Source organism: Gouania willdenowi, chromosome 11 (assembly GCF_900634775.1).
Source record: "Gouania willdenowi chromosome 11, fGouWil2.1, whole genome shotgun sequence".
Lineage (NCBI taxonomy): Eukaryota > Metazoa > Chordata > Actinopteri > Blenniiformes > Gobiesocidae > Gouania > Gouania willdenowi.
This window is the reverse complement of record NC_041054.1, coordinates 13,919,400-13,947,327: the sequence shown is the minus strand read 5'-3', so window position 1 is coordinate 13,947,327 and position 27,928 is coordinate 13,919,400. Positions and strand designations below refer to the sequence as shown.

At 38.0% G+C, this 27,928-nt stretch overlaps 1 protein-coding gene and 1 long non-coding RNA gene across 3 annotated transcripts in view; both read right to left on the bottom strand.

Moving 5' to 3' along the window:
- ctnnal1 (catenin (cadherin-associated protein), alpha-like 1) overlaps positions 1-27,928 on the bottom strand; it is a 62,115-nt gene that overhangs the window by 19,849 nt on the left and 14,338 nt on the right. For both annotated transcript variants that reach the window (XM_028460987.1, XM_028460988.1), the window contains exons 2-6: positions 9,054-9,243; positions 3,451-3,638; positions 2,729-2,848; positions 977-1,066; positions 609-779 (exon numbers count right to left, since the gene is read on the bottom strand). In XM_028460987.1, the coding sequence (XP_028316788.1) occupies positions 609-779; positions 977-1,066; positions 2,729-2,848; positions 3,451-3,638; positions 9,054-9,243 (759 nt within the window). The remainder of the gene's footprint in view (positions 1-608; positions 780-976; positions 1,067-2,728; positions 2,849-3,450; positions 3,639-9,053; positions 9,244-27,928) is intronic.
- LOC114471984 (uncharacterized) lies at positions 12,657-26,513 on the bottom strand. The gene is made up of 3 exons (XR_003675054.1): positions 26,491-26,513; positions 19,831-19,837; positions 12,657-12,781 (listed from the first exon to the last, which is right to left on the bottom strand). It is a non-coding gene; the product is annotated as an uncharacterized LOC114471984 (long non-coding RNA).

Below are 27,928 nucleotides of genomic sequence, written 5' to 3'. Positions count from 1 at the left end.
ATATTTGCCGTGTGAATTTTCTTGAAATCATTTAGTTGTTTTTTTTTTTTTTACACTATCAAAAAACTGGATATAATGAGGGGAGGGAGGATTAGTGGGAATGACATTGGTTTATTAATGATTCACAGTCATATTAACAAAATTATAGAACGGTCTCCTTCTAATCTTAGGTGTGAATTCAAAGCTAGTCTGAAATTTTGCAAAGAATAGATCTTTGCAAAAGATCTTGAAGGCGTTTTTGTTTTTGGAAACAAATATCAAATCATAAGTGTGTTTTTTCTGTTTTTGCTACATAATGAAGAACGAATGATACACAGATTTACTTTGCTGAAGTGTGAACCACAGTCACTGATGGATAGAAGTGCTGGAGCGGAAAATTTTATCGGAGCGCTTATATCTGTGATTTTTAAATGCTGTCTGATTTTTAAAAAAAAAAAAAAAAAAAAAAAAAAAAAAAAACTATATTTGTTTTCTGGCTGATATCGGACGGATATCTGATCGGGACACCTCTAATCATTACTTAACGTTTTAACTTGCTTCAGAAAAATGTCTCAAAGCCTCTTCTGCAATACACAGGTATTCCACTAAAGTCACATTCCCTCACCTACCTTAAAATCCTTAATGCCGTTGTAAATGCTGGCGGGGAGGATCTTGCTGTCCCCAAAGCTTCGTGCCTCGGTGACGATCTCGATAACCTGCTCCAGGGCACAGCGCATCCGGTGGAACACGCCGTCTTTGTTGATACGTGCGGACTCACAATCTGGGTGCCTAAGGCAGGTCTTAGAAAAATAAATGCAGAATTTCACTACCTTATTTTAAATTTCTATTTTAATTACACTAACATTCATTTGCTGCTATTCATACATGAGCAGGATTTCAACTTGAGTTTTGGACTTCAGTAAAAAATGCTCAAAACATTGACTTTGTAGACAGACTAGTAAAGTTTTGGTGTTTTTGGTGGAGAAGCACTTTATACCTTAGAGGCTGTGAGGAGCATCATGGTGCATTTCTCCAGCACGGCTCTGGCTGCTGCCATCCGGGCTTTCTTTTTCTCATCCTTTAAGTCCTACAGTGCAAACACACATACACAAACAGCATATCGCAATGGCCAGCTTTACTTAAGTTACAACTTCAGAGAACTTGTCCGAGGGACAAGAATCACCAAAAGTATTCAACAAATCTCTTTGAAGCTGGTATGAAAGGACACCCAAAAATAACACGGACTTCTTTCCAAGTTTACACACTTGAAACGTCATTAGCTACGTGCGATCTGACAATACCAGATGCTACTGGAATAGAAAAGAGGATATGTGTATGAGTGACCTGCTTTAACCCGCTCCATGTACTTCACTCAAAATAGACAGCTCAGAATATGTAGATTCAGGATTTAGAGAAGGCAACTGAATGAACTCCTCTCCAGGCATTTTGCCATAGATTACAAAGACGATGTGATTATCTGTCATTATTTTTGCTTGTGCGCTTGCCTGGTTTCAATAGATGAAGATGGGAGATTTTCTGTGGAGAAGTGTGCTTGTGCATGTGTATGGAAGTGAGTTCACGAGTGGGAGTGAAAAAAGGATGTGAAAAAACATAAGGAAACAGGGTGGCAAATGAGCAGGGAGCATTATCAAGAACAAGAAGCGATGAAGAAAGACGTGATGTGTCTGTGTGTGTGTGTGTGTGTGTGAGAAAACCATGAACCCCAGTGAAACTCAGAGAGAGGGATGGATGATCCTCGCTTCCTGTCTTCATATCGCTGTCATTGCACTTTACATAAACTTCTGCAGGCAAAGCGCTTTAGTTGCAAAGGGGAAGTGAATGCATCAGGGTAGGATTAGAAGCCTTTGACAGTATAAAGTTAGGACCCTTTTTTTTCTAAAGCTTTGAGCAAAAGTTTTGTTTTGCAAATGTGTTACAGTTTGATAAATGCATAGCTGGCAAAAAAGAAGACAAAATCAGGTAAGGTCATTGATCAACTTACATGAACCGTGAACCATCATAGTGAAACCTGATTGGACACCTCAGGTAACTCTACAACTTAATTCTCCTAAATGTCTAACAAGCAGAGGTCAACTTGCAAAAAAAGCAATATATATGTATATATATAAATATATATATATATAATTTTTTTTTAACCTGCAAATCTTTTCTCTGATCAACTCAAGTTTTCCTAGTAAATTCAGTTATTCATAAACCTCTTACAATCACTTTTATGTTTTTGACATTTTTTAATGTTATTGTATGTTCAGTAATATGAATCATTGTTTATATTACTTTATGAAGGTTAATTTTGAGTTTCTTTATTTTTGTGTTGTATTGTGTTCATTGTTTAATAGTTTGTGTTTAGTTTAGAGGAGGCTTCAACAAAGCTCTATGAGCTTTCTGCCTCTTCCGACACTGTATAATCTATTTATTTCTGTGGTATTATGTATTGTTTTGGTCATTGTGAAAACCAGAATTTTTTTTATTTTTTTAAGTACGTGCTAAAATATGTGCATAAATCTGAAGTAAGATTTAAAATAACTGAAAATACTGACATTTAAAGGCATTCACGCTTGTTAGCATTGATAACCTTTAGCCTGAAGCTGCTGTGCATTAGATGAATAGGCTAGATTAGTAAAAATCTTCAAAAACCATGTAATAGAAATAATATAATAAAAATAAAAAGCATAACCCAACAGAAATGACTGCAAACCGAACATATTTTATTACTTCACACACCACTCACGTTTTGTCTGTCTCCTGTGAGGTGAGCAAACTCCACCATCTCATTGCCAAACTGGCTGAAAATTTGCACAAACTCCTGAAAAGTGCTGACTCGTTCCAGATGGTCAAGCGTTACCAGAACCTGAAAAGAGTGATAAAATCATAGTGAAATACGGTTTCTGTCCCCACAGTAAATCTTAGTCTAAAACTATCCACACAAGTAATTTGCAAAGCTTTGTGCTGTCCTTTTTCCTTTCTACTTCCTTTAGAGATACTGTATATAACCTATGAGCACATTTAGTCTAACCTACATTTAGCCTAATGGTAGTTTAGCTACCTCGTAATTTTGCTGCTAAGTGTATGCTAGCTAGCAGCACTAATGCAGCACCTATTGTTCAGCCGTACAGAAGAGGGGGAAGAGGTATAATTGTGTTTGCCAGGAATGGAGAACAGGAGGCTGTCGACTGTCAGTCTAAACAAGGCTAACCACTCGTGATTAAACCCCCCTTGCTTCCATTTTTGGCTCAGTCTACGGCTACATCAATATAATTCTGTCTGGTTAAGAACAGAGCCAGGTGGGCTGGCTCTGGGTCACATTATGTGCTGCTTTGCTTTTCATTCTTGAGCAAACAATCCCATCAAACCACGAGTTCTTTATCATTGGAGAAATGAAGAATTGAGGATGAAGATTACAAAATAGTCTAATAGAAATAGATGTATAGAAAAGGATTTCTTCAGCCTTACCTTGTTGCGTGATGTGATTATCTGTTTGATTACGATGCGGTCAGCCAGGACCAGAACTTTAGTGACTGAAGAGAGAAGTAAGCGAGCGGCCTTCACCATCCCAGTCCTGTCACTAAACACAGTGACACGCCCATCGGATTGGAACGGCACAGCTGATCCCACGTCTGTCAGCTGGGCTATAGCATCGCCTGAATGTTGGAAGGGTCACACAGAAGAAAAAGTAATGGGAATTAAAATACTGTACATTTCAAAACACTATTGGTACAAATTTTGATCAACGTAAAGTTGCTGGACCAAAAGAATTCTAACAGTTAAAGAGTAACGAAACTCCAAATTTACTTTTTTCAGCTGAATACAAATGTATTTGGGTCTGAAGTAGTGCTGTTGATTGATCCTGGTCCAACTCTTGACATTTTAGTCAAAGAATTTCAATTTGGCATATTTTGTTGTAAAATGTCATCGTCTTCACTCGATGAGTTGAATCTAGGGCTGAACGAATAATTGCATTTGCAATATTATCGCAATATCATAAAACGCAATTTTCTAATCGCAAAGGCTGCCAATTTTTTAAATTTTTTAATTTATTTAATTTTTTTTTACATTTTTTTTTTTCTTGTGCTGTCTTGTACTGTTCTGTTAAGTTCAGAGAGTGTTTAGGAAGTGCAGTTTACATGTTTCATGAAACGTGAAGTTAGTTTAGTTGAAGAGGTAAAACCACATATTTGTTTGCTTTATTGTTGTAGTGCTTTAAAATTTATATTTTATATTGATATAAATCTTGTGCTTGTGATCATTACAAATTACATGACAAGAGACCTTTGAAAAAATAATCACATATTAAATCTCAATCGCAATATTGAAGAAAAAAATCGCAATTAGATTATTTTCCAAAATTGTTCAGCCCTAGTTGAAACCAGGCTATTACAATTGATTTTTGCTATTGGCTGAGAACGAGATCATGTGACGTTTTGTGACCGTCTTGCGTCACAAACCAGCACTGTTAACCCCGCCTCTTTTATAAACACTAGCACCTGTGGCCTCTACAATCTGTGGTGAGTAGGTTAGATTGAATAGAGAGGTATATTGAGTAATGAGTAGCTAGTTAACATAGCATAGATTGTTCATTGGAGATTTTACAGTGTAAACTGGGCGTGTCTTAACTGCTCCAGAAGCCCCGCCTATAATCAAGGCATTTTTTGAATTTCCCTCCTAGTGGCAGATCAGGAGAAAGAAGGGGTTTAGTTACTCTTACAAGAAATAGCTTAGGCCTCATCAATTAATAAATTGAAGATAATTTGTTTGCAAAAATAAGTAAAAGGATGAAATTGACGCTTAAAATTTAGTTTTGGTCTCCATTGTAAACACTGTTATTGACATTGACGAAAAAGTTTCGCGCATTGCATTGTGGGATGTGGAGTCTCATAAACAGATGCATAGGAGGACAGGGATTGGCTCGACACCATTTTGTTTCGAGTTTGTTCCCAGTATTCCCATTGATATCACTTCACTGAGACATTCAATTTCGGACAGATTCAGATCCTTCTGTGTGAACCCCCAAAGAAAGCACTTCCTTGCATCCATGTCTTGGACTCCAAATCCCATGAATGCAATGCGCAAAACTTTTCCGACAGTCAATAAACCATGTTTGGAGAAAAATAAATAAATAAATTGCAGCAATTTTATCCTTTTACATTTTTTTTCTCAAACAAATAATCTTTGATTTATTGATCTATGGTGCCAACACAATGGATTTATCTGATAAAATGTTTTTTTTTTTTTGTTTCCAGCAGCTTTAATTTAGATAGATTCTATTGGCCTCATGAGTTCATAAAGACTTTATATAATTACTTTAAACACCCACATTAATGAAAAAAAGAAGCAGAATTTATTAACCAAGGTCGAAATGTGAAGAGTTTAGCGCTAAAGGAAAAACCGCAGCTGATGATGGAAGGGAATTGGAGATGAGTTGGCCAATGGTTAGACTGGTTCTTTTACAAAAGCAGCACTGACGTACTGATTGCATCCGACGGGCTGCTTTTCAGTGCCAGCTCCCCTAACCAGCTAAAACACAGTCCAGATCCAAAGAGGGCCCAGTGAGTGACACCATATTGGTGTAAAGCAGAGAGTTAAACCACAAATGGCCCCATCTTATACATTTCTTACAAATTGTCAATCCTTCTTTGCAATTTGCATGTTCTACCTAAATGTGTGTGCTTATTTTCTCTCCAGCTAGGAATTATTGCACGTTTGCGTGTGGTTGTGTGTATGAATTTGTTTGCCCAATGATGGCCACATCGATGGCCCTGCAATCACAAGCTGTGAGATTTTAATGATCCCACCTGAGGCAGGAAGGGACAGAGAGACTGACAGCACGCCAACACCAAGATGACACTGAGAGACTGAGTGAAACAGACAGACCCTGCATAGATTGCCTTTCCGGACTTCTCTCATTGAATCTGTTCCCCCGCCCCAATGATGGTAGCATCTAATTAAACTAGCGCTTGCAGCTTGCTTTTATTTCATTCATTAAAGCACACAGGGCTGAAGCCTGCCTGATTAAACTCTCCCTACGGCTACGTATTAGGGAAATGTCAAACCTTTACAAACTAGCCCGTCTTTCTCCTAAAGACTTCCGCAACAGCTTTTGTTTTAATCCCTTAAGTGAGATGAGAATAGTTCTTATAGCAAGAGATCAGACAAAAAAGTGGTTTTATTAACCAATCAGAGTGTGGAACTGCACAACATCTGCAAGGTTAACTGAGGAGTAACTATGAAAAACTTCTTCCTGTGAGTAAAGTGTGAACTGAAATACATGATTCATGGTGGGAAACCCAGACGCACATACATACACACACGCACAAAAGCACATGTGAGCGACACCAGTTTCTCACCAGCCAAGCGTCGTCTTCCCTCCAGCTCTAGCAGAGTTTTAGCTGTCTTTACAAATCAGAGCTGTGTGAGGAAACTGTATTTTTGCTACACAGGCTGACAAACCCAAAATAACCCTATTATCACAGTGTTGAGTCTCAATTCTTATCCTGTGTGATATTGTGTCCAGTGTGCTCTAAACACGTCTAAATGGGGTTCTTGTTTGGCCTGATAAGAGCTGAGCTGACAGATTGGAAGAACTATACCAGTGAAGACGGTTATCTAAATGTTGAGTATTTTAAGACTGTATCCTAACTCTTCTTCTTAAAAGTTTGAATTAAAACTACGCAAAGACTTGGACTTTTTTGATGTCTTCACACTGAGAGGCCGTTCAACTGTTCGATCCCTAGAGCTGGGTATCAATTCAGGTTTCACAAATTGTTTTGATTCCATTCATGGGCCCGATTCGATTCCTGATTCAATTCGATTTTTAATTCAGCTGATATTTCAGTCACAGAACAAATTTTACTTGAATATGAAAGAGATTTTCAGAGATCAAATGCTGAATTGATTACAAAGTAACTGTAACCTGGACCTGGTGCAGAATTAAAAATATTCATGTTTTCGTTTAGGAATTTATCTCACAGCAATCACTGCGATACACGCAGTAAAAGAGATTTATCGTTATTGGGACATTCAAAGGAAAACAGATTTTTTTAATCCAGCCCTATCCACCCCCTTTTTCGTTTCACGTTTGATATTTTCTCCATTCAGCCAAACAAATGATGAGTTCAGGTTTACCAGGCAACAAAACTTTCATCAAGTATGAAGTGAACGGACGGTCAATGATTCACCAATACTGGCTGTCCTTCCATCATCGATCAAATTGTGATTTAACCCTGTGAAACATCATCAGTTACACCACATAAATATATCCAGTTTTTAATCTTACTGTATTTTTTAATATAAAATCCTCCTCCAGGCCAGTAGGTGGAGATAAGTACAGCAATGAGTCTGTCTCGCAGCATTTACCAAGGGAGTTTTTCTTAATTCTCAGAACATACCATCTGCCAATCTCTTGGACTAGATAATCCAAATTGGCAAATTGACAGCATCTTAGAATAAAGTTGAGTTTACTTTCTCTACTGGCCACCTGGTGTGCTTTTACTGAGGCATGTCTGGATTAAGACATCCCAGATGGATGTACCACAGTGTGTCAGTCCCTGGCTTCGTAGGCTGGAGTTCCTACAGTTTGAACATATCCGTGCAACACATCTCCCACCCAGACTAAAAATAATAAACAGATGGAAATAAAATGTAAATGCACAAGTGGTGTTCTCAAAGCAGCCCATTCATACTCTGACTGGTTAACATATTTCTAATCCAACGGGAGTACAATCTGGTAGGTTGAATACAAATTAAACTGATTAGATATTCTTCTATTGCAATATTTGTTCAATTTAACAGAACAGTCTGTTCCCTACCAGGGACAGACTGGGACAAAAAGTCCGCCCTGGCACTACACCATGTAGTAGCCGTTATTAAGTCAGCGTTTCTCAACATATGACTCTTTGTCTTAATTTTAATTATTATTCCTCCAGAAAACCTTAAAAGGCGTGAAACTTTTTAACCCGTTTTTACCTGTTTCCTTAGACCATTTTGAACTTCCAATTTTTGCTCCTTTTTAAAAAGGTCTGACACTTTTTTTAGGCTTTAGCTACCTTTTGCCAATAAATATTCCTTTTTGACACTTATCAAATTTTTGTCCTTTCTTCAATTTTTTGGGGCCAATTTTCACCCAAATAAGCTAACGTTTTCCCAATAAATACCACTTGTTAACTTTTTCACATTTGTTTGCCACATCTTATACGTTTAAGTTACCCTTTGCCATTGCATGTCACCGGTTGATCTTTATTTGTCCATTTTTGGCCACTCTTGGCTGCTTTTGGCCCATTTTAATCATTTTTCACTCTTTTCTTGCCACGATTTTGCCACTTTTGGACCATGTTTGGCAACCTGATTCCAATGTGCCTCCAATTGCTTGTAAAAAAAAAAAAACAACTTAGAGGACCGGCCAAGACCATTTTGGGTCAACGACCCACCGGGGAGATGCTCGGTAAGCCGGACGGCCAGTTTTAAAAAAATAAATAAATAATAGAAAATGTTTTTTTCATGAAAATGTGCAAATTTAAGGACTATTTTTGTAGAATATCCACCATCTTTATAATCTGAGTACCAGACTGATTTATAAATTAAGTCAACAAAAGCCTCTCAGAGTCCATTATGCACTGCTTTCTAGGTCTTCATCAGGCTCCCTCGGGTACTGCAATCCTTTTTTCAGCTTTTAATCTCAAACTGATAACAACGCCTTTAAAGCACTCATGGGGTTTCCTGGTGTAGCAGGGCTGGACAGCTGTGCTGCCTGGACTAAATGTAATTTGTTCAACTGAAGGCTGGAAGTGATGCCTGATTTCTCATCAAACAGTCATGATTTATCTTAAAACGAAAACAACAGCAACAGGAGAAGCCAAATAGCTTAACACTCTTTAAAAAAAATTACCATATCAGCTATACATCAACACTCACTACAAGAATATAGACAATATATTGACATTTAAGAAGCCCTCTGAATTAAAACCTCTTGCCGTTTTCTTAAACTACTGACCCCAGACTCGTCCAAAAGGAAATATTGGACATTGAGTTAAATGTCAAGCATAACTAAGGTAAATACATACCTGCCCTGCGGGCCTCGAAGCAGGCTTGACCCATTTCATCCTTCAGCTCTTGGTTTTCAACCGCAATTGCCTCGCCCACGGCAACAAAACGTCCTACAGCCACACTTACTGCCTGACCAACTCTGTGGATGGCTGCCAGGGTGCGCTCCGACTTCTTTGGCTTGTCTTTATGGTTGATTAGGGTGGTGATCTGGAGGAATGTGAAAGAACAAAGGGAAGAGGACTGCTTGATTACTTCAGAAAAAAATGTAACAGTTTTTTTTTTTTTTTTACAGATATAACTATTGGTGAACCAGTCTGGTTACAATGTGAAAATCTGGTAATGTGCCTACAGAGGGTGAAACAAAACCTAATGGGTCAACCATTATAAGCGATTATTCTTTAGCCCCCTGGGGTGGATACTTGGGGACCTTTGCATGTTCTCCCTAATGCTTGTGAGGAACTCCAGTTTCCTCCCACCATCCAAAAACATCTATGTTAGGGTATTTGAAATCTAAATTCCCCCATGGGAGTGTGTGACTGGTTCTGTTTATTTGTGTTTGGTCTGTGATGGACTGGCGCCATTTTTAGGGTGCACCTCACTCCTAGCAGCACCCATTACGAGCCAAAGATAGGAAGGAAACATCAGATCCTGAACAGGAATAAGCAGCTCAGAAGATGAAGGAATAAATGAATGAATGAATGGTCCCCGAAGACTCTTTGAAGCTTAGCAACAGGAACATGTTCTCCTCTCTCCAGAGCTCTTATTCCTCTTACTCCAATTTTTTGTGTGAGAAGCCTAAGGGCCCTATTTTTTTTAGATTTGCTTCAGGTACACACACGAAAAAAATCATTTTCTCAAGTTGAATAGTTCTCACATCCTGTTCCTACAGAGAAAGTCTGCGATGATTAATTTTAATAGGTGATTGCACACTTCAATTTCTTGGAGAGTTTTGGAAAACATTTGCAACGCACCCTTAAGGTGTGTCATATGAACACACAGGCAGATAATAGAAAACATCTTTTAATTTAAGTAGCAGGAAAGGGAGAATAGCAACAAACACAGCCGCCAAATCCATGAGTAGTTTGTAATATATTGCATGAGCCATGAAGACACGTCTGTCGTGACACGAACAAGGTAATCCATCCGTTGGGAAAATGGGGAAACGCACAAAAAAACTCAGGTGGGTCCTTTTGGAGGTAATTAGGATATTAATCATGAATGCGTCAAGCCAATTATCATGTATTATTTATTGATGGCTCCTACTCGCTCCAGCTGTTATCATTGTGGCTGTAAGTGCCTGGTTGTGAGCCTGTTGCCAAGATGTTATGGTTACAAAGTGGTGGGTGGTGATTTTAATTACTGCATGGCTGCAGGTGGTCTAAGTGAGGAATCCTTTCCTGTTAGGTCTTTGTAGGATTCAGGACACACGCTGGTTCTGCCAAGCTCTGAACGGGCAGCATCCAAATGCAGGAATGTAACTCAGCGGGTGGAGTTTTATTTTACTTCTGACAAAAAGAATCTGGGGAAAATGCTGAAACGCGTACGTATTTGTATAAATAGACTAATGCAATTCACAATATACACATCACACACAAATTTTCACTGTCATCAAAAGCTGGCAAGGTTTGTTTCAGGTCAGCGCTTCACAAAAAGACGCAGAAAACTCTTTCTATAGCACTCATCACATTTGCTGTCTATTTACCCGAGCACTGCAAGCCTTGGGCTTTTTTGTTCAGTTTTTCTTTAGCTACTTAAGCCCAAAAAATGTGATTTGGGTTTATTGGATGTCTATTGGGTTTCTAAACTGACCATAGACGTGAATCAGTAAAATCTTTATCTTTGCTGGCGACAGACTAGCAACTTGAAGTACACCACCGCCTTTTACTCTGAGAAAAAACTCATGAGCCATAACAGGTAAAGCAGATACTGAAGATGAAAGGATGGACCAATAACTAAGTGACATTTCCCATCTCTTTTACAATATTAATTCTTTTTTTAAAAAAATATATATTCACACAGGTGAGACATAAGAATCTATTATTATTATCTTTATATGTGCAACTTTATGTGTATAGCAGAAGTAGAAGTTAACAAATAACTTTGGAATGTCATCTTTTCTTTTTTTCTTAAATTGCTCTTAAAGAATATTCTGTTGTAAAAGGTAGTATTTCCACATTTCTTAGTTGTATGATTCTCATGATCCATTACCATTGGAACACCAACTCCATTTCAGTAACCTGACACAGGAAAAGGTGTAGCTACTACCCATGATTCATTATAGGATTATGGCAGCTAAAGATAAGGTGGACAGTCAATTGAATATAATGCTACTGTATGTCTGTCTGAACGTAGCTTTAAAATGAATATTTTCTTGCAAAAATGTGTTCAAGGCCAAGAAAAGAGACGTGTCAAGCGAATGTGATATCAATTTCAGTTTATTATAGACAATATTGTGTCAACATTGGGACACATAACCAATTTTAAGCGTGATTACATTTTATTAAGTACAAATAAAACATGAGATAAATGTAAAAAAGAAGACATCCCCCGCCAGAGTGGGTGTCATTATAACTCACAACCCTTTCCTAAATGTCCTAAATCTAAAAACGTAGATGTTTACATAAGAAAATATCACATCAGATTAGCAAATTATTAACTATCTTACTGTCTTAAACGGACGGATGGAAATCAAACCTATATACCCCTTTACACTTTGTGGTGGGGGATAATAACTAGAACTGCAAGCAGTTATGAAAAAGGGCCTCGGCTCCCAGGTTTAGCGGAGCCCATGGAATTACGTCACGAGGGATGACGGGCTTGGGGCAAGCATTAGGACACAGGCCAAGGTGCCATTTGCAGTGGATATAAAGTTTATGAAGATGTGATTTAAGATGTGAAAGTTACAGGCCAAAATGCGTTTGCACCCATTATAGCGCCAGCTAGTGGCACTCTTTTCGGTATGGGTGGTCTGTGTGCTCTTCTTTATGTTCTCTCTAAATTTCACAGCCCTCAACATAATTCTTCAGCTTAAACAAATGTTTATTTCATTTTATGTTGTAATAAGCCACGCCCACTTTGACCAATCGCGATTACCTCCGAGATATTGCCTCAGGAGCGACCCACGGTCAACCTACCAAATTTGGTAAAAATCGGTCAAGCCATTTCAGAGATATATATTTGCAGTGCCTCCTAGTGGCCTAAATTATTCAAATTTGGCACATACCCCAACAGTCACATGCCAATCAAGGATCTCAGATTTGGTGTTGTTAGCATTTATTTTGACTGAGGTATGCAACAGTTCGCGTTTTTATAGCAAGCTAGAAAACTCTACTCAATATTAATTTGAGCATATTTTGACCGAACAAAATTATTTCCTCAACTTTAGATCAGGTCCAAATGAAGACTCTACGTGCCCAGTTTCACGCTGATTGGATAAAATTCCAGAGAGGAGTTAGAAAATAGGTTTTGCAGTTTTCGTGATTTTGCGCTAAAACTCGAGGCTGAAAAGGGCGTGGCCTAGCTCAGCTGATTCAGTGCTATTCAGCGAATCTGTGGATATGAAGTTTTTTAATGTGCGACATACAGTGTGGGATTTATAGGCCACAACGCGTTGACTTTGGATATAGCGTCACCTGGTGGCGGACATATGTGAGTTTCAAACTCCAAGGTATTGATACCCTGAAGCCACACACCGAATTTGGTTATCCTATCTTAAGCAGTTTCTGAGAAAATCTGTCCACTTTAACTTGGACGCACAGACTGAGTTCAAACCTATATCCACCTTCCACTTTGTGGCAGGGTATAATAATAGATAAGAAAAGGAAATAAAAAGAATTAGAGACTTTTTGTGTCAGCCTTCATGCTAAATCTCAGAGTCTAGAACAAAACCGACACAACAAATGAATACCACAACGGCGCTAAAAGGGATAATTAAAAACTGTGTTTGAAAATGTATGTTTACTCCTGATGTGCTCCAGTGCCTGCTCTGATTAGATGTAGTTTTATTGCTTTAAACTTTTCTAAAATGAACCTGCTACTCTTGTGCTCTTGGTCTTTTTTTTTTTTTTTTTTACTTTATAACACCAATATCCATTGAATGGCCTTGCATTGCAACATTCTCTATTAGCTAGAAAAAATAAGTTGTATCTACTCCGACAAACTTTCTTTTTCTCTCCATTATTCAACACAGGTTATTTGCTCTGCATTGAGATCAGGACACCAAGGTCTGCTTCGGAGGCAGTTACGATTGGTCTGTCATTTGTCACTTTCTGTATTACTTTTCCTTTATTATCGCAGTCACTCAGCTCCCCTTCCTGTGAGGCCAGTGTTTTTTTTCAATGACTCACCCAAACGGAGAGGGATACTCCTTTTGAATCCTCCAGCACCGGCCTGCTGGAAACAATGCAGCCTTACAGATGAGAATTAGGGCACGACACATGATTCAGACTTATGTCACAGTAGTCTATTGTTCAACATAAGCACCATTAGGTAGTGTTCATGTTATGCAGGAGACCTAATTAAGTTTTTTTTGTGAGGTAACATTTCTGATGAGAGATTTTCTTTGCTCGGTGCATGCGCGTTGGACAGTGTAAGAAAGAGAAAACTCGAATGTTGGAACAAGCTCAAAAACAACTACCTCTGGGAAGTATGGAAGCGGAAGGCAAATTGAAAGCAGCGAAAACACAAAAATGATGATGGGAAGAGAAATTGAGAAAAACAGCAAAGTCGACACTAAAAGAAATAAGACTGCAGATGTTCTCATGTGAAAAATCACCTTTAACACTGCAACTGCTAAGGTTAAGCAAACCAGGTTATGAGTTTAACACTGCATGTCTGTGAAAGACAAATAAAGAAAAAGAGTCTCAGAGAATTACAAAGAGACCTGAGAACAACCAGTGCCTCAGATTTCCTCCACATGGGATTACTAGGTGGGTACATATTCTGGGCTGTGTAAACAGGAACAGCACAGGGTGGAGAGAGCATAATATTGATACAGTGCCATCGCGGAAAAGAGGCCCTTGTGTTTGTGCATGTCTCAAAAAAAAAAACGTGTACCTCACATGGTGCAGTAAGTCACAGAATTCCATATTTTATTAATCATTATTGAGACAATCAACAAGAATTAACATTGGGAAAAAATTTTTTTGTAAAGGGAGCATCACCATTGTTATATGAAATATTGAATATTTGTTCTGTGAAACCTCTTCAACCAACAGCAACTAAGTGGAGTAATGTTTTTTTTTTTCTTTTTGACTGGGCCCCCTTCAGTACAATGCATTCCCACGAGGATGCGACCCCTGCTATGCAACATGATACAGATTGCTGCTGCAACATTGCTGGTGTGTTACTGAGTAAAGGAATGCAGTCGTGCAAATATTGTCGAAGAAGAAGAAGACACGAAGTATACAGAGAGTGATGAGCTTCTAAGGAAAGCATTCCCTTTACTGTGTTACTTTATGACAAATATACACATACTTGTTGTAATGACTCCTGAACAGTAACATGTTTTGGAAAAAGGTTTGACCAGGAGCCATAATCGCTTAAACTGTCATTGGGTCAAATTTGACAAATTACCAGTATAATCTCTACTAGGGGTCGAACTTAAAAGGTCGACTCTATGTGCATACTAGTCCAGTCGACTCGTCGATGACGTCACCGTGAGCCTAAGCCGAGCCGAGTATTGTGCCAAAATCTGACCTGAAAAAATCTGTGACCGCAGGTGGCGACAGTTCCAACCCCTGCGGCTTCTCTGCGGACATTTACTCCCCCTTTAACACGTTTGTAATTCTTTTCCACTCTGCATTTACTTCACCCACCAGGGCGTCACGTTTAAGGGGGAGTAAATAGCTCCTTAATAGCTAAAAAGAGGTTTAGCACTCTTTTTTTCTACCGCTGAGAAGCCCCAGCGGTCACAGATTTTTTTGGGTCACAGACTTTGGCACAACACCGCCAGCCCCTGGAACACAGGACAGAAGTAAACCCAGGAACACTGCTGTATTGCCTACGGTAACTGTTAAGCCCCGAGGCTTCCTTGTCTTTACGGTAGCGGTGGCTTCCTTCACCGAAGCTACCTTCATCTTTGCCCAAGATTACTTTTGCCATCTTGGGCAAAAGTCAGGTACTCTGACTAGTTGACGTCAGGTAGACAGACTCGCGAGACAACACTAAAGTTGAGTGGTCGACTAGTGTGTTCAACCCCTTATCTCTACACATACAGTATCTATATTAAAAATGTCTCTTCTAACTTTTAAGGGTGGGGAAACAAAATCAATTTTACGATTTATCACAATTTTTTTAACCTGGCAAGAGCCAGATTGATGTGTAGCCTCTCCCTCTAACTCGAGTTCTCCACATCGATCTGGGTCCGTGTCTGGCGAATCCTTTCCGAACCACGGAGGGGCATGAACAGAATGATTGAAGTTGATTGGGCGAAGCGCCTGTCCACCATGATTTGTTTTAGCCAATCACACGGTAACAAATGATGATGTCGTCATTGGCATGCGCTGCAGAGACGCTGCTACAACAACAAGGCTCTGCTTTGCCGTCTTTACCATCCAAAAATGCACAAAGCGCCTCTCGCTGTTGCTCTTTCAAAAAGGAAAATGTTTATAGCAGCGTCCACGCGTTCATCCTCCTGCGTCGACATGTTTCTATTTTGATTCGGTAGCCCAGCTAGTTCCTCTCCCCGCAACTGCGGGTTTTGCTTCGGCGCTTTGGTTCGAAGCGTTTCAGTTCGGATTCGAAAGGCAAAGGTGGGAATAGCACAAGATGGATTCTGGTGTTTGTGAACACCAGGAGAATCCATCTTGCAGGCAAGGTTACGATTTTTTGGATGCCAATTTTAATAATGGATTCTGCTTCCCAGTATCGATCGGGACAAAGGGTATCGTCCCAGCCCTACTAACTTTACTCTGTTAAACTCTCTCTCTGCCAGTCTGTTGTGCTCTGGTGCGTTATAGCAGCGTCTGAATGCCAATGAGAAAGACCAACAAAGCTCCTTCGGGTACAAAGGCTTCAAAACCAAACCAAGGCCTTTCCCAGTATGAAATCTGTTCAATAAGCACAAATGCTGTTTCAAATGCGATGTCACAAGCACTACAGATTTGTTTATTCACACCTGATGACAGAATATCTCCTGAAACTTGCACTGCATTTGGCCAGAATCCAAAGATTATTTTTGTTAAGAAGGAAAAAATGCCTTTTAATTGGAGGCATTTGTGGAACCGGGCTGGGAGTTTTAAATGCTAATATATGAGGCTGTCAATTTGTCCCCATTAACACTAACAAGATAAATACAAAAACTTTTTCTTAAAACAAATTGTTGCTCAGTCATCACAACAGAAACGCTTTTAGTGCACATTGTTGTCAATACAAACTCCCTATACAACTAGTTAAAACATTTACCTCCCAGCAGTGAGCATGAATAATTCAATTACATGGTCATAAAAAAACTTTAAATCTTTAAACAAAAACTAAAAAAAAATCATTCACTGCTTAGGAGTTCAATACCTCATTATTTGATAAAGATTAGAGTTTAAAAGGTCATTCTTCCTCAATGCATTAATTTATCATTCCTCCTTTAAGGTTTGAACAAAGTTTTAAACATTACAAACATGTCGGGGGGGCTGGGTGTGAAATAATTTGTGAACAACTGAAAATAAATCTATTCTAATCTTTCCTCCACTGGAATATTTGTGTCAGTATTGTTATCTACCAGCAATTAATCCACTTCTAAAGAAGACATTTATTAATATGTGGGATCGGTCTGATCTGAGGTCTTTTCAGGTTTTTTGTTAAATGCACATCGAAGTCATTTATCACAATGACAGCTGGCCAGAGCCCTATTTTTTAAAATATAAACTTTTTGCATTCGCTGCTTTTGCTTTACTTGGTTGCAATGCAAAATGATTTTGTCGTGACACTGAATATATTGTCAGGAAACAGTAGAGGAAAGGATAGCAACCTTGTGTCATGAAGCCAGAGCCTCTGTAATTAGAGTTTGTAAGGTTTTACCTATAATAGCTAATCAGCAGTAGCTAATCAAATAATGATAAATGAATATACCATGATATTGTTGCGCAAAAGAATTTTCTTGATCTTAAGACTAATTGCTGTTGTTTTTTGTTAATAGTGCTGATACCGCAACTAATGGTAATGTAGATTGCGGCATTCATTACCAACATAAATTATAATAAAGTATTTACTAAGGGTGGACCGATGTATCGGCAGGCCGATATATGGACTTTTTTCAACTCTATTTTTTAAAATGATTTATATTATTTAATTTTTTAGCACTTTAGAGTAGCCATTAAAGGAAAGAAAAAAGAACATATAAAACATCCATTCGGATGTATGAATATACAACAAAAAAATGTAAGAATAATAGCATGTGCATGGGAGAGGTAGAAGCCAATAGGCTTACAAATAAAAAGCTGATATAATAGGATAAGGATATAATATAATAGTGCCTCATCAAATATCCTTATCCTATTATATCTTTATTAGGAAAAGGATTTTTGTTTTTACTTAGTTGTGTACGGGTATATTTATTTTTTTTTTTTTTTTTTTTTTTTTTTTTTTTTTTTTTTTTTTTTTTTTTTTTTTTTTTTTTTTGTGTACGGGTATATTTAAAGTTCAATAAATGTTAAGAGTTCTATTGGTGCATTTAATCTAATTTTTAACATATACATTTATATCATGAGTGTTTCAATTGTCTTTCATAATCAATGTGCTTTAAAAAAAAAAGTATATCGGCCTCTAAGGATATACAGATTAATCGTGAGGCAGTTCAAAGGTGTCACGGTTCACATCAATACTGAAATTGAATCGCAGTACTTTTTTTTGTCTTTCTTTTAATAGCAGAGGGCGCTATCTATTTAGAATTTTAAATTCAGGATGCACCACCGTGTTTTAAATCAGAAGTGTGGAAGCATTTTGGCTTCCTCAAGACAAAATGAAAGAGGTGAGAAAGAAAGAACATGTGAAATCCAAGGCAAGAGGGGCTCAGAGAGGAAAGGGAGAAACAAGAAAGAATGAAAGCCATAGTTTATTCGTATTATTTCTTTGATATGGGATTTGTTTTAAAGTCCAATTGTTAAGGCACAAAATAGATTTTCAGTTGCACTTTTTTTTAAAAAAAAGGAACTATTATGCAGTTTTGCATAATTTAATGTAGAGCCAGAATTTAAATGAATAGGCTTCTTCATTTGTACTATTTCTTTATTTATTTCATTCAGAATTTATTTTTTATTAAATTGCATTGTTTTGTATAGTTTATCAATGGATTCTTTTGACAATGAAAATAGTACAGTATTTAAAATAGTACAGTATTTTTTTATCTCTACAGTCTAATTTTGTAAAATAAATCGTAAGAGAATCGTATCGTGAATCTAGTATCGTGAATCGAATCGTGATAAGAACTGAAACAGGAACAATTCCTGTTTTCCCCACATGTACAGTTCCTTCTTGTCTGCATGTCTGTGTCCTCAATGTCGCAATACTACTGTTTGTTTAAATCTATGCAAACAGTGAACATTCACAGCTCATTCATGAGGTGACGTTCAGTCTTGTGATCATTTGTCTCAAAAAAAAACGTGTTTGGGAAAACTGTAAAATGCATGAACTGTGGTGGACTTGTGTTTGCACAAGCAAAGTAATTCAGTTTGTACGCCTGAGTATAGAATTAGCAATGTCTCCATAAGAGATGAAGGTAATTGGGAAGGATTTGCATAACGGGGAGATGAGATTGGAAAAAGGTCTCTGCAAAGGACAGTTTAAATCTCTGCTGTGTTTACTTGCTGAGAAAATGATACTATTGTTATACTGTGTTGTTAAATGTTATTCTAAAAAATGTTCTCCTAAAAAGTAGCACTATTTGTGCCACACTTTGCATGATGAAAAAAATGATAATCTTCCAGCTCTTACTTCAGCCCATACGAGTTTAAAGAGGTCAGTGTTGCAGAAAGATTTATTGTTTTAAATGTACATTTCTCCAAGTTTTCCCTAAGGATTTTCTTACATAAACTCCATAAAACAAGCTATGTTTCTGTTTGGTCTTCACTGACATATTGAGAGATAGGCTGGTTGTTTGTGCGGGAGAGTGTGAAGGAAAAGAAACATAAGAGGAAAAGGATGAAAGTTAAACTCAGCATGTGCTTTAATGGGCAGGACATTTTCATCCAAATTTGTGGCAGGAGTTGGATGCTCCGCTGGTGGACAGCCAGACTCAAGAGGAGATGAAAAGAGAACCAAGGGAGCCTAAAATGAAAAGTTGAAGAAAGGAAAGGAACAAAGAGGAGGACACATCCTAACTACATGACACCTAACTGTGTTTTTCATCCAGGCTGAATAGCTCCTGTCCTCCTTTCTACCAGAATCTCCTCCTTATGCCACTCCTCGTTCCCTAATTTTATCTCTCTTCTCCATCTGCCTTTTTATACAATAAGTGAGTCAAGCCTGTCCCTGAAGCTACACTGCTGCAGTAACAGGGTGTGATGTTTTACACAGATCCTATAGGGAATGGGATTCATGTAAAACCATGTGTGCAGAGAAGCAGAAATGATGATGCTCCACTGTAACAACTTTTTTTTTTATTAAAAACTAAAGGGAAAATGTAATTAATTCCACAGATGGGGAGTAAAAAATATGGAAAAATATAATTTAGATGAGCCTAATCAGGTCCTGTTAACATTTCATTGGCCATGCATTAATTATGAGTTACAGTCCTTTGGTAGAAATATACAATATGTGAATACAGTTTTATTTTTATTTTTCATTCCCTGAGAAGAAATACACAGGTCTTCTTCTGGTTCCACACTGAGTAGGTGTGGTCGTAGTTTGGTAGCCTGTTTTTATAAGCGTGCTAATGCTGCTGCAAAGTGTTAATGTAGATTACAGTCTTTAATTCAAACATAAATCAAGTATTTACAGATAAGAACTGAAACAGTTTTACACTTATAAGTCACTTGTAAGCGACTTTATAGAAATTTCTATCCCCAATAAAGCTGATATCTAGCGGATGAAAAGAGAGAACGTCGAACGTCTTGATGTCCCACCCTAAACAGCTCCACTTCCTCTCCCTGCCTCTGCCAATCTACTAGAAGCCACACCTCTACGTGCATTGCGGAACATAACAACAATGTTTAACACACCAACACAAGTGTAGTATTGTTTTTTACTAATAAAACACCTACGGTAATTTAACTAAAACATATTTATTACCTGTCCATGAGAAATGTTGCCAAATCAATGTCGGAATCCTTTTAAAAGCAGCAAGTCCCTCCACCTTTAAAAAGCAGCTCCGAGATCAACTCTGTTGCGGTCACAAAGTATCTGCAAACTTTATACCCGGACTTTTCTTTTGTTTTTCAGTAGATTCTGTTTCGGAGTCCTTCTCCATGATGCTATGCTGCTCAGAGTGAGACCTGTTTGCTGTTGTGACGCGCTGCCTTGTTTCCGTGCACAGTCTCTCCGCTACAGGAAGCCGAAGCCTATTGGCTGGGTGATTGCGGCGAGATTTACATTTTAAAAATGAGCTTGTTACTTTTAAGACCTTCGAAGATGACGTCACAACGTAAAAAGACGCAATCCGACCGCAATCCGACAACCGCAAAGTTGAAGGGGCCATGATGTACCAGTTTTCTACAAGTTCTTAAAAATGTTAAACTCAAAGCTGCTCTGGGTTTTATTGAGCATTTGCACTTTTTTTCTTGATTCATTTTATTTATGATGAGTGCTAAATTCTCCAGGTGTTCAAATGTAAAAGATTGAACTTCTTTCATGTACCAGTATTCAACAGGATCTTAAAAAAAATAAAAGATATGAAATTTACTGGTTTAAAAACTCTGTTTATAGACATTTGTTTTACTTTTTAACGTAAGTACATAAGATAAAATAAGAAAATCCTTTATTGATCTCACAATGGAGAAATTTACTTGTTATATTTGGCATTCAGTAAGATCACTCAGGGTGTGCAGAATAGACAACAAATGTGCAAGCAGTTAAATTAATTTATTTTATTTAAGTAATTCCTTTTTGCATGTGAAATTATTTTAAGATTCTTGTATTGTTTTATGTGCAATTCTTGTATGTTCACATAAATCTGAATTTTATTCCATAACTAACACTGTTGTCAGTTATGGAATAAAATCATCTGCAAAAAAATGTGATTTCTCTTATACAATCTATCGATAAATAGTTGAACAAAAATACTCCTGTAACTAAAATAAGCATTTACTGCAGCCGTAATTAAAAGACGTTTCTTGTTCTTTGTACAATTGTGGCACAGCAAGGCCAGAGTGTTTACATAACTGCTACAGGCATGTGGAAAGAACGCACACACATACTGACAAACGCAAAGCTTGCATTCAACTGAACACACAAAGTATTTTTTCAGTCCTTCTTGCCCGTGTAATTCCCTGGGTTAGTTGTTGAGGAGGAGACTGTGGGAGGACTCACAAAGGGTGGGTGGGTGGGTGGGTGGATTGGGGGGATGGGGTTTGCCATGAACAGAGCCAATCTGCTGGGACAAGTTTGACCTGGCTCACCTGCCTCAGGATGCAGCCTGGACATTTCCTACAGGGTCAGCATCAGATACAGAGCAGCCTGCGGCGGCAGCTCACCTCGGCCTTGTGTACTGCCTGCAATGCGCTTTACGTTATCTGACAGTGTTTCCTGTGCCAAATTACATTTTCCCCAATGTATTTATCTCTAGGATCAGCATCAGCCTATGCACTTAAAAAAGACTGTTAGTTAATTCTGCACATACCTTGGTAATAAGTTAACCCCTTCATATACAGTGTGAAATATGAAATGTTAAGTATTTCTGGATTGTAGATGCTTGGACCTCGAATATAAAGATGAGGCCGTTATTAACAACTGCAAACGTATTAAAGCATCTCTAATGCTTCAAATTCTAACCTTTAGTCTGACGGATGAAGACAAAACTGGAACATTTTTAAATGTTTTATTCTGCTACAAACTTCAACTAAACATTTTTCGACATAATTTTAAAGAAATCTTTTCACGTTAGATGTTGTTTTGCCATGAAAACCAAAGTGTCATCCAGGCCATGACTAGTCAACAGAAATGTTTCCTCTTATGAGTCACTGCAGCAAAATGTCACACACTATACTCTTTCTCTACCAATCTTGTATTTGTCGCACCAGGGCACAACAGCAGTAATGCTCCTATCATCCAAGTTTTGTGTTAGGGAACTCATGCAATGTTCAATTAGCAGACTCGCCACAGTGCTATAAAAAAGCAAACACGATTTAACATTACAGGACAAAGGACTTATGGGTACTATTTAACATTAAGGGCATCAATAAAAGTGTTAATTGTCCTGAAGGCCTGAATTCTGGATTTTAATTTCTCAGAAGAGTAAAAACAATCTTGTAGGGCAAATTCTTTTCAACATTTGGCATTTAATTTCATGTTTTTGATTGATTTGTTAGGCATTGGATCTTGTGGGGCTTTAGTCTTGTCATGCAACTCTTGCTTTTTAGCTTCTTCTTTTTTGGCTTTGGTTTCAGGGAGTAGGGGGTTTCATTCTGTCTGTTTCCTGTCACTCTCTGTCTGTCTGCGTTTATGTGTCTATGACTAAGTAATTGGGATATCCCACCCAATCCACAGGTGTGACCCTCCTCTTTTACACACAACAGTGAAGTCATGGTTATAGCTCAAGCCTCACCTGTTCTTTTTCCCATTGTTTCTTGCTTTTTTCATCTTTTACTTTGTATCATTATGTCTTGGTGTTGCTTTCAATCATTTTTAATTTCATATTTTGTTTTTTTTAGGCAGCTTTTTTCAGCAACTTGATTTTGTTAAACACATTCCTGTCTGTGACTCCTACCTTCCTCTTTACGGAGTGGAGAGTGGATAAAATAGTGGAGATAACTGATTTCTGAGAAATCTAAACTAAAATAAAACTAGTCTTTTACTATGGTCTACTGCCGGTGGTTGTTCATATACATCAATGTATATAAGTCCCTCCTTCTTCCTCTAGACCCCTATACAAATGGAAATGATTACCGACTGTGCACAGCCAATAGGCTTCGACTTCCTGTTTTTGAGACTGTCAATCAAAGTGAATGTGGGACTGTGCACGGAAACAATGATTTTGGCTGTTACCTGACCCATAGACCTATATCAATGCGACCCGATAAGATCTTATGTTCCACGATGATAGAATAGAGGCGTGGCTTCTGGTAGTTTGGGAGAGGCAGTGGGAGGAAGTGAGGCTGTTTAGGGCGGGACACCAAGACGTTTCTCATAAATTGCAGATAGTAGCTTTAATATTGTGATTATAACATGCGTTTGGCTCAATGTTAGAGCACCCACATGACTAGAGTGGTCAGATAGAAAAATAGACTGAAATACTGGAACACTGCAGGCAAACAAATAATGCTTTTAATCTATAATTTCAATGACAAATTTGAGTTCTCCCTGGTTTTAAGAGTTTCACATCAATCCCTGGAGCTCTACCTCAGTTCAAGTGTATGTATGCAGCTTCTGTAAAAAAGAAAAGGCTGAAACTCAAAAAGAGTAATAGATATAAGGCTCAGAGATTTACATTACCCTTTTGTGGTTATTATTACACATGAACAACTATTCACGCCAAAGGGCGTTTTTGGCAGACGGCCTTAACATTTGTAAGCCAATGTTGGAGAATGATTCTCCTCAGGCAGAAGCTCATACGAGCAGCAGATATGTCTGTGTACAACCTGGTGCTCCATCACTGCTGTCTAAAAATAATGGGAAATCTATCAAGTTGTAAGTGGGTCCACTAAAGGTGACGAGCAGAGAGCTTCCCAGTGTCAATCTGACCTGCAGTCGCACCAGTTTATGTAATGACAAATTTCAACAAGGTGCATCAAATCACCCCATTGCTTTTTCTCAGCATCAATTACACTTTAATCATCTGCTTTAATATTAAAGGAAATGGAGGGCTCACTTGAGGTTTAGAAAGACGTCTTAAAGGTATTAAAATCCTGCTGACGTTATATGTACAAATAATTTCTCCTAAAAGCGAAGCACTGTTACAGTCCAATCAGTCAGGCTGATATGAAGAGCAGGAAGCCCAGAGGAACCAGCTGCTGATAACAGAGGATGATAAACCTGGAAGCAGCACAGATGGACAGCTGTGATGGAGAGATAGACAGGAGAATGGAAGCTGACAAAACTGTGAATAAGAATAAGACAGTGGAGCTGTAAAGAAAATAAAGGGAATTGTTGTTCCAACAGGAAACTCTACTTAAATTAACTTAAGAAAATAATTGATCAAAATATTTGTCAGTAATGATTAAAATCCATCAACATAAAGATTAAACTAGACTTTATACATACAAACATACTGTAATTTGCTCCTCACTGTTTTTACAAATGTAGCCTAAAACCTTTTAAATGTCCATATTAGAAGATTTATGCCAAACAAAACACATTATTTTGCACCATATTCTTTTTATTAACTGTTATATAGTTTACCGTATGAGAGCCTGTGCACCGCCATGTTGAAATGACGTCAATGATGATGCCAATCGCCCCTTTCAGTCCATTGAGTTCTATGGGAGGTGAAGCATTCAGGACCATTTAGCAGCTTTTTCAGTCAAAATTACAACTTTACTTGCTCTAATAATCAGTAAAAAAGTTGATGTAAACCTCTTCTGTTTACCAAAATTTGACAAACAAAATCTGTGCCCCCAAAAAATCTGTGACCGCAGGGGGCAACAGTTCCAACTCTGCTATTCCATAGATGGCATGAAGAAGAGAAAAAGAGCAAAAAATCCAGACTTAAATCATTAAACCATACTTTCAACCATTTCTGACAAGAACACCGGTTCTTTGCAGCAGACAGATTCAACTTGGGTCAGCATTAATGAGCAGCAGTCGATCCTGGTTGCCCGTATTTACATATAGCAGGAGCTCATCTTCTCTTCTTCATGCCGTCTACGAAACAGCATAGTTGGAACTGTCGCGCCCCAGATTTTTTCGGGTCACGGATTTGGTTTATTAAATTTCGGTAAACTAAAGAGGTTTACATTGACTTTTACTCATTTTTAGAGCAACGCAAAGCAGCACAAGTTGTAATTTTGACTGAAAAAACTGCTTAATGATCCTGAATGCTAGGGATGTCCTGATACAACTTTTTCGTTTTCAATATAATACCGATATTGCAGCCTTGCATATCGGCCGATACCAATATTGAGCCGATATCAGCATGAATCACACATACTTTCTTTCTTTTCACTCTCTCTCTTTTCTTTAATGAAAAAATAATAATTACTTATTTTGTAGTGTGGAATGTTAGAAAAATTTTGATCAAGTGATGTTACTCAAACAGAGAACAATAGTCAACAACAGTAGGTATGAGAAAATTGAATAAAATAAATTAAAAATGAATAAAAAAAAAAAAAAGAAACTCGGGAAATCCGTAAATTTGAATCTGATAATCGTTTTCCGGCTAACATCGGACCAATATCGATATTGGATCGGGACACCCCTACTGAAAGCTTCACCTCCTATAGAACTCAACGGACTGAAAGGGGCAATTTGCATTATCAATGACGTCATTTCAACTTGGCGGCGCACAGGCTCTCAAAAGGCAAACTATAGTCCCATTTTTAAAAGTTAATAAAACAAATATGGTGCAAAATAATGTGTTTTGTTTGGCATAGCTCTTCTAATAGGGACCTTTCAAAGGTTTTAAGCCACATTTGTAAAAACAATCAAGGATCCCTTTAAGAAAATAATAGCATAATAAGATATTACATTTTGGTAATGTTGAAGTGGGTCAATTTAAATACTTTGTGAAATAAGGGACGATGAGATGTGAGTATCCCAAAAAAACTGGTAATACAAGCAATTTCTAAAAGATGTTTGTATGTAAGAAAGACTGATAAATACTGTATCAGATTCTTTCAGCTAAATGCCAATGTTTGAACAGGAAAAGAAAGATCCAGGGACAAATTTTACTCTAGGGTTACATTGTATTTGACATTAGGATTATTATGTGTTTTAAGTATGCAGGAGTAGGGGGCACATGGCTTCAGCTTAAATGCATGAAGGGGTACGGGAGTGTGAAAAGTTTGGGAACCAATGCTGGACCTACAAACAATGACTTGCATTTTCTTTGTGATACTTGGATTCCAGTTTGAGAAACACTTGATACAACCTCATCCAGTCACTCAGTTGCCACCCCCAGAACTTAGCGAGTAATTGCAGTGATGTGTGACACTTTTGTTGGCTTCAATTGGTATGACAATCTCCGTAGTTTGTGATGTCTCATTTGACAGTTATTGATCTTTCATCTTTTCAAACTAGTCTTTGAGGATGTCCTCAAAGACTTTTCAAAATGTGTAATAACAGTGAAGCCTGGGCAGTGTGTTCCTCACTTTAGATCTCAAGGCTTTCCTTACAGGATCCAGACTGGATCTCATAGCTTTTCATAAATGGGACATATCATGCTAAATCCACTTTTTTAGCCCTTAAATGCATTTTGTTGTATATTTAGAGTGCTTAGAAGTACAGAAAAACATAGTATTTACATCACAGTATTTGCAGCGGAACTGCCAAATTAGTACATCAACTCCAGGTCCAACACTTCGAGCAATCCGCCATTTTTATTTCTCGCTTTTATTTTGTAGTCCAAGCTCAAGGATGCTGAAGTTACGAGAGGATAAGTCAAAATGTTCGGTTGTTGGATGTAGTAACCCACACGCTTCATTACACCGTCTCCCAGCATCAGAACCTTTTCGAAGTGCCTGGTTGAGTTTTATTTTTCACGGAAATGTACCCACATCTGTGGGAAAGGTCATTTTTGTGTGCGCGAAGCACTTCAAGGATGACTGCTTCTGCAACCTCCGCCAGTATAAAGAAGGATTTGCCGAAAGACTTTGTCTGATTGAGGGTTCAATTCCTTCTATCTTTGGAGACGACAAACAGAACACTTCGGTAAGCTGTAAATAACGCTAAAAAGTGTGATGATAAGACGTCCCTGTCATTGTTTTGTTAGCATTAGCAGTTGCACCGTCTTCAGACTTCATATGTTAGCGCTGTGTGCTCGTTTTAGACCCTTGATGATATGGCCTACGTAAGTCTAAAGTTTTCATTAGTCATTTCATTTTGCCGTTTTTGTCTTTGAAAAGACTGTATTAAAATGCATTTCGTGATGTTAGCTTGGCGCTAGTGTTAGCTCGGTGCTTGTGTTAGCTCACTTGTTAGGGTTCTGCAGGTTCATCATCTTCATTTTCATCTCGCTCTGCTGGGTCCGACTCTGGCTCAAACATGTAAGGCTGGATGGACAAGTCTTCCGTTGTTGACATTTTGTAAATAACCTCTGAATAAAAAGTTTATGCGCCGCTACATAACCATATCTCTTCTATCAAACTACAAAAATGGCCGAGCAGGGTGGAGTTGAACCGAGTGTCACCTGAAGAGGGGGCGGGGTATGGAGTGTCTCATTTGCATTTAAAGAGACCGCACCAAAACGAGTTGCTCTCAGAAGCACATCAGAAAAGGGGTAGAAAAGGGGCCTGTGGAGCTATAATAATGAGGAATTCAGACCCAAGCATTGCAGTTCCACTTTATATAGACCACAACTGTATGATTTATATCTAAAAAGGAAGGATTTAAAACCATGATATGTCCCCTTTAAATTAGACAGATTCAAAGTCAAGTAAAATACTATAGTACTAATGAAGACAAGTGTTTTCTAGTAGAAAAAAAAAGGAACACAGAAAAGTTCTCTCTCTTTTTTCTTTTTGTATCTGTGATTTTACAGAGTATTACAACATAAATCTCACATTATTTAGGATAGCTCTGGTTCAGGGAGAGTGGCTATGCAAATAAAATCCTGACCATTTTGAATTCTACACCATATGCTATGTCTTTAGGC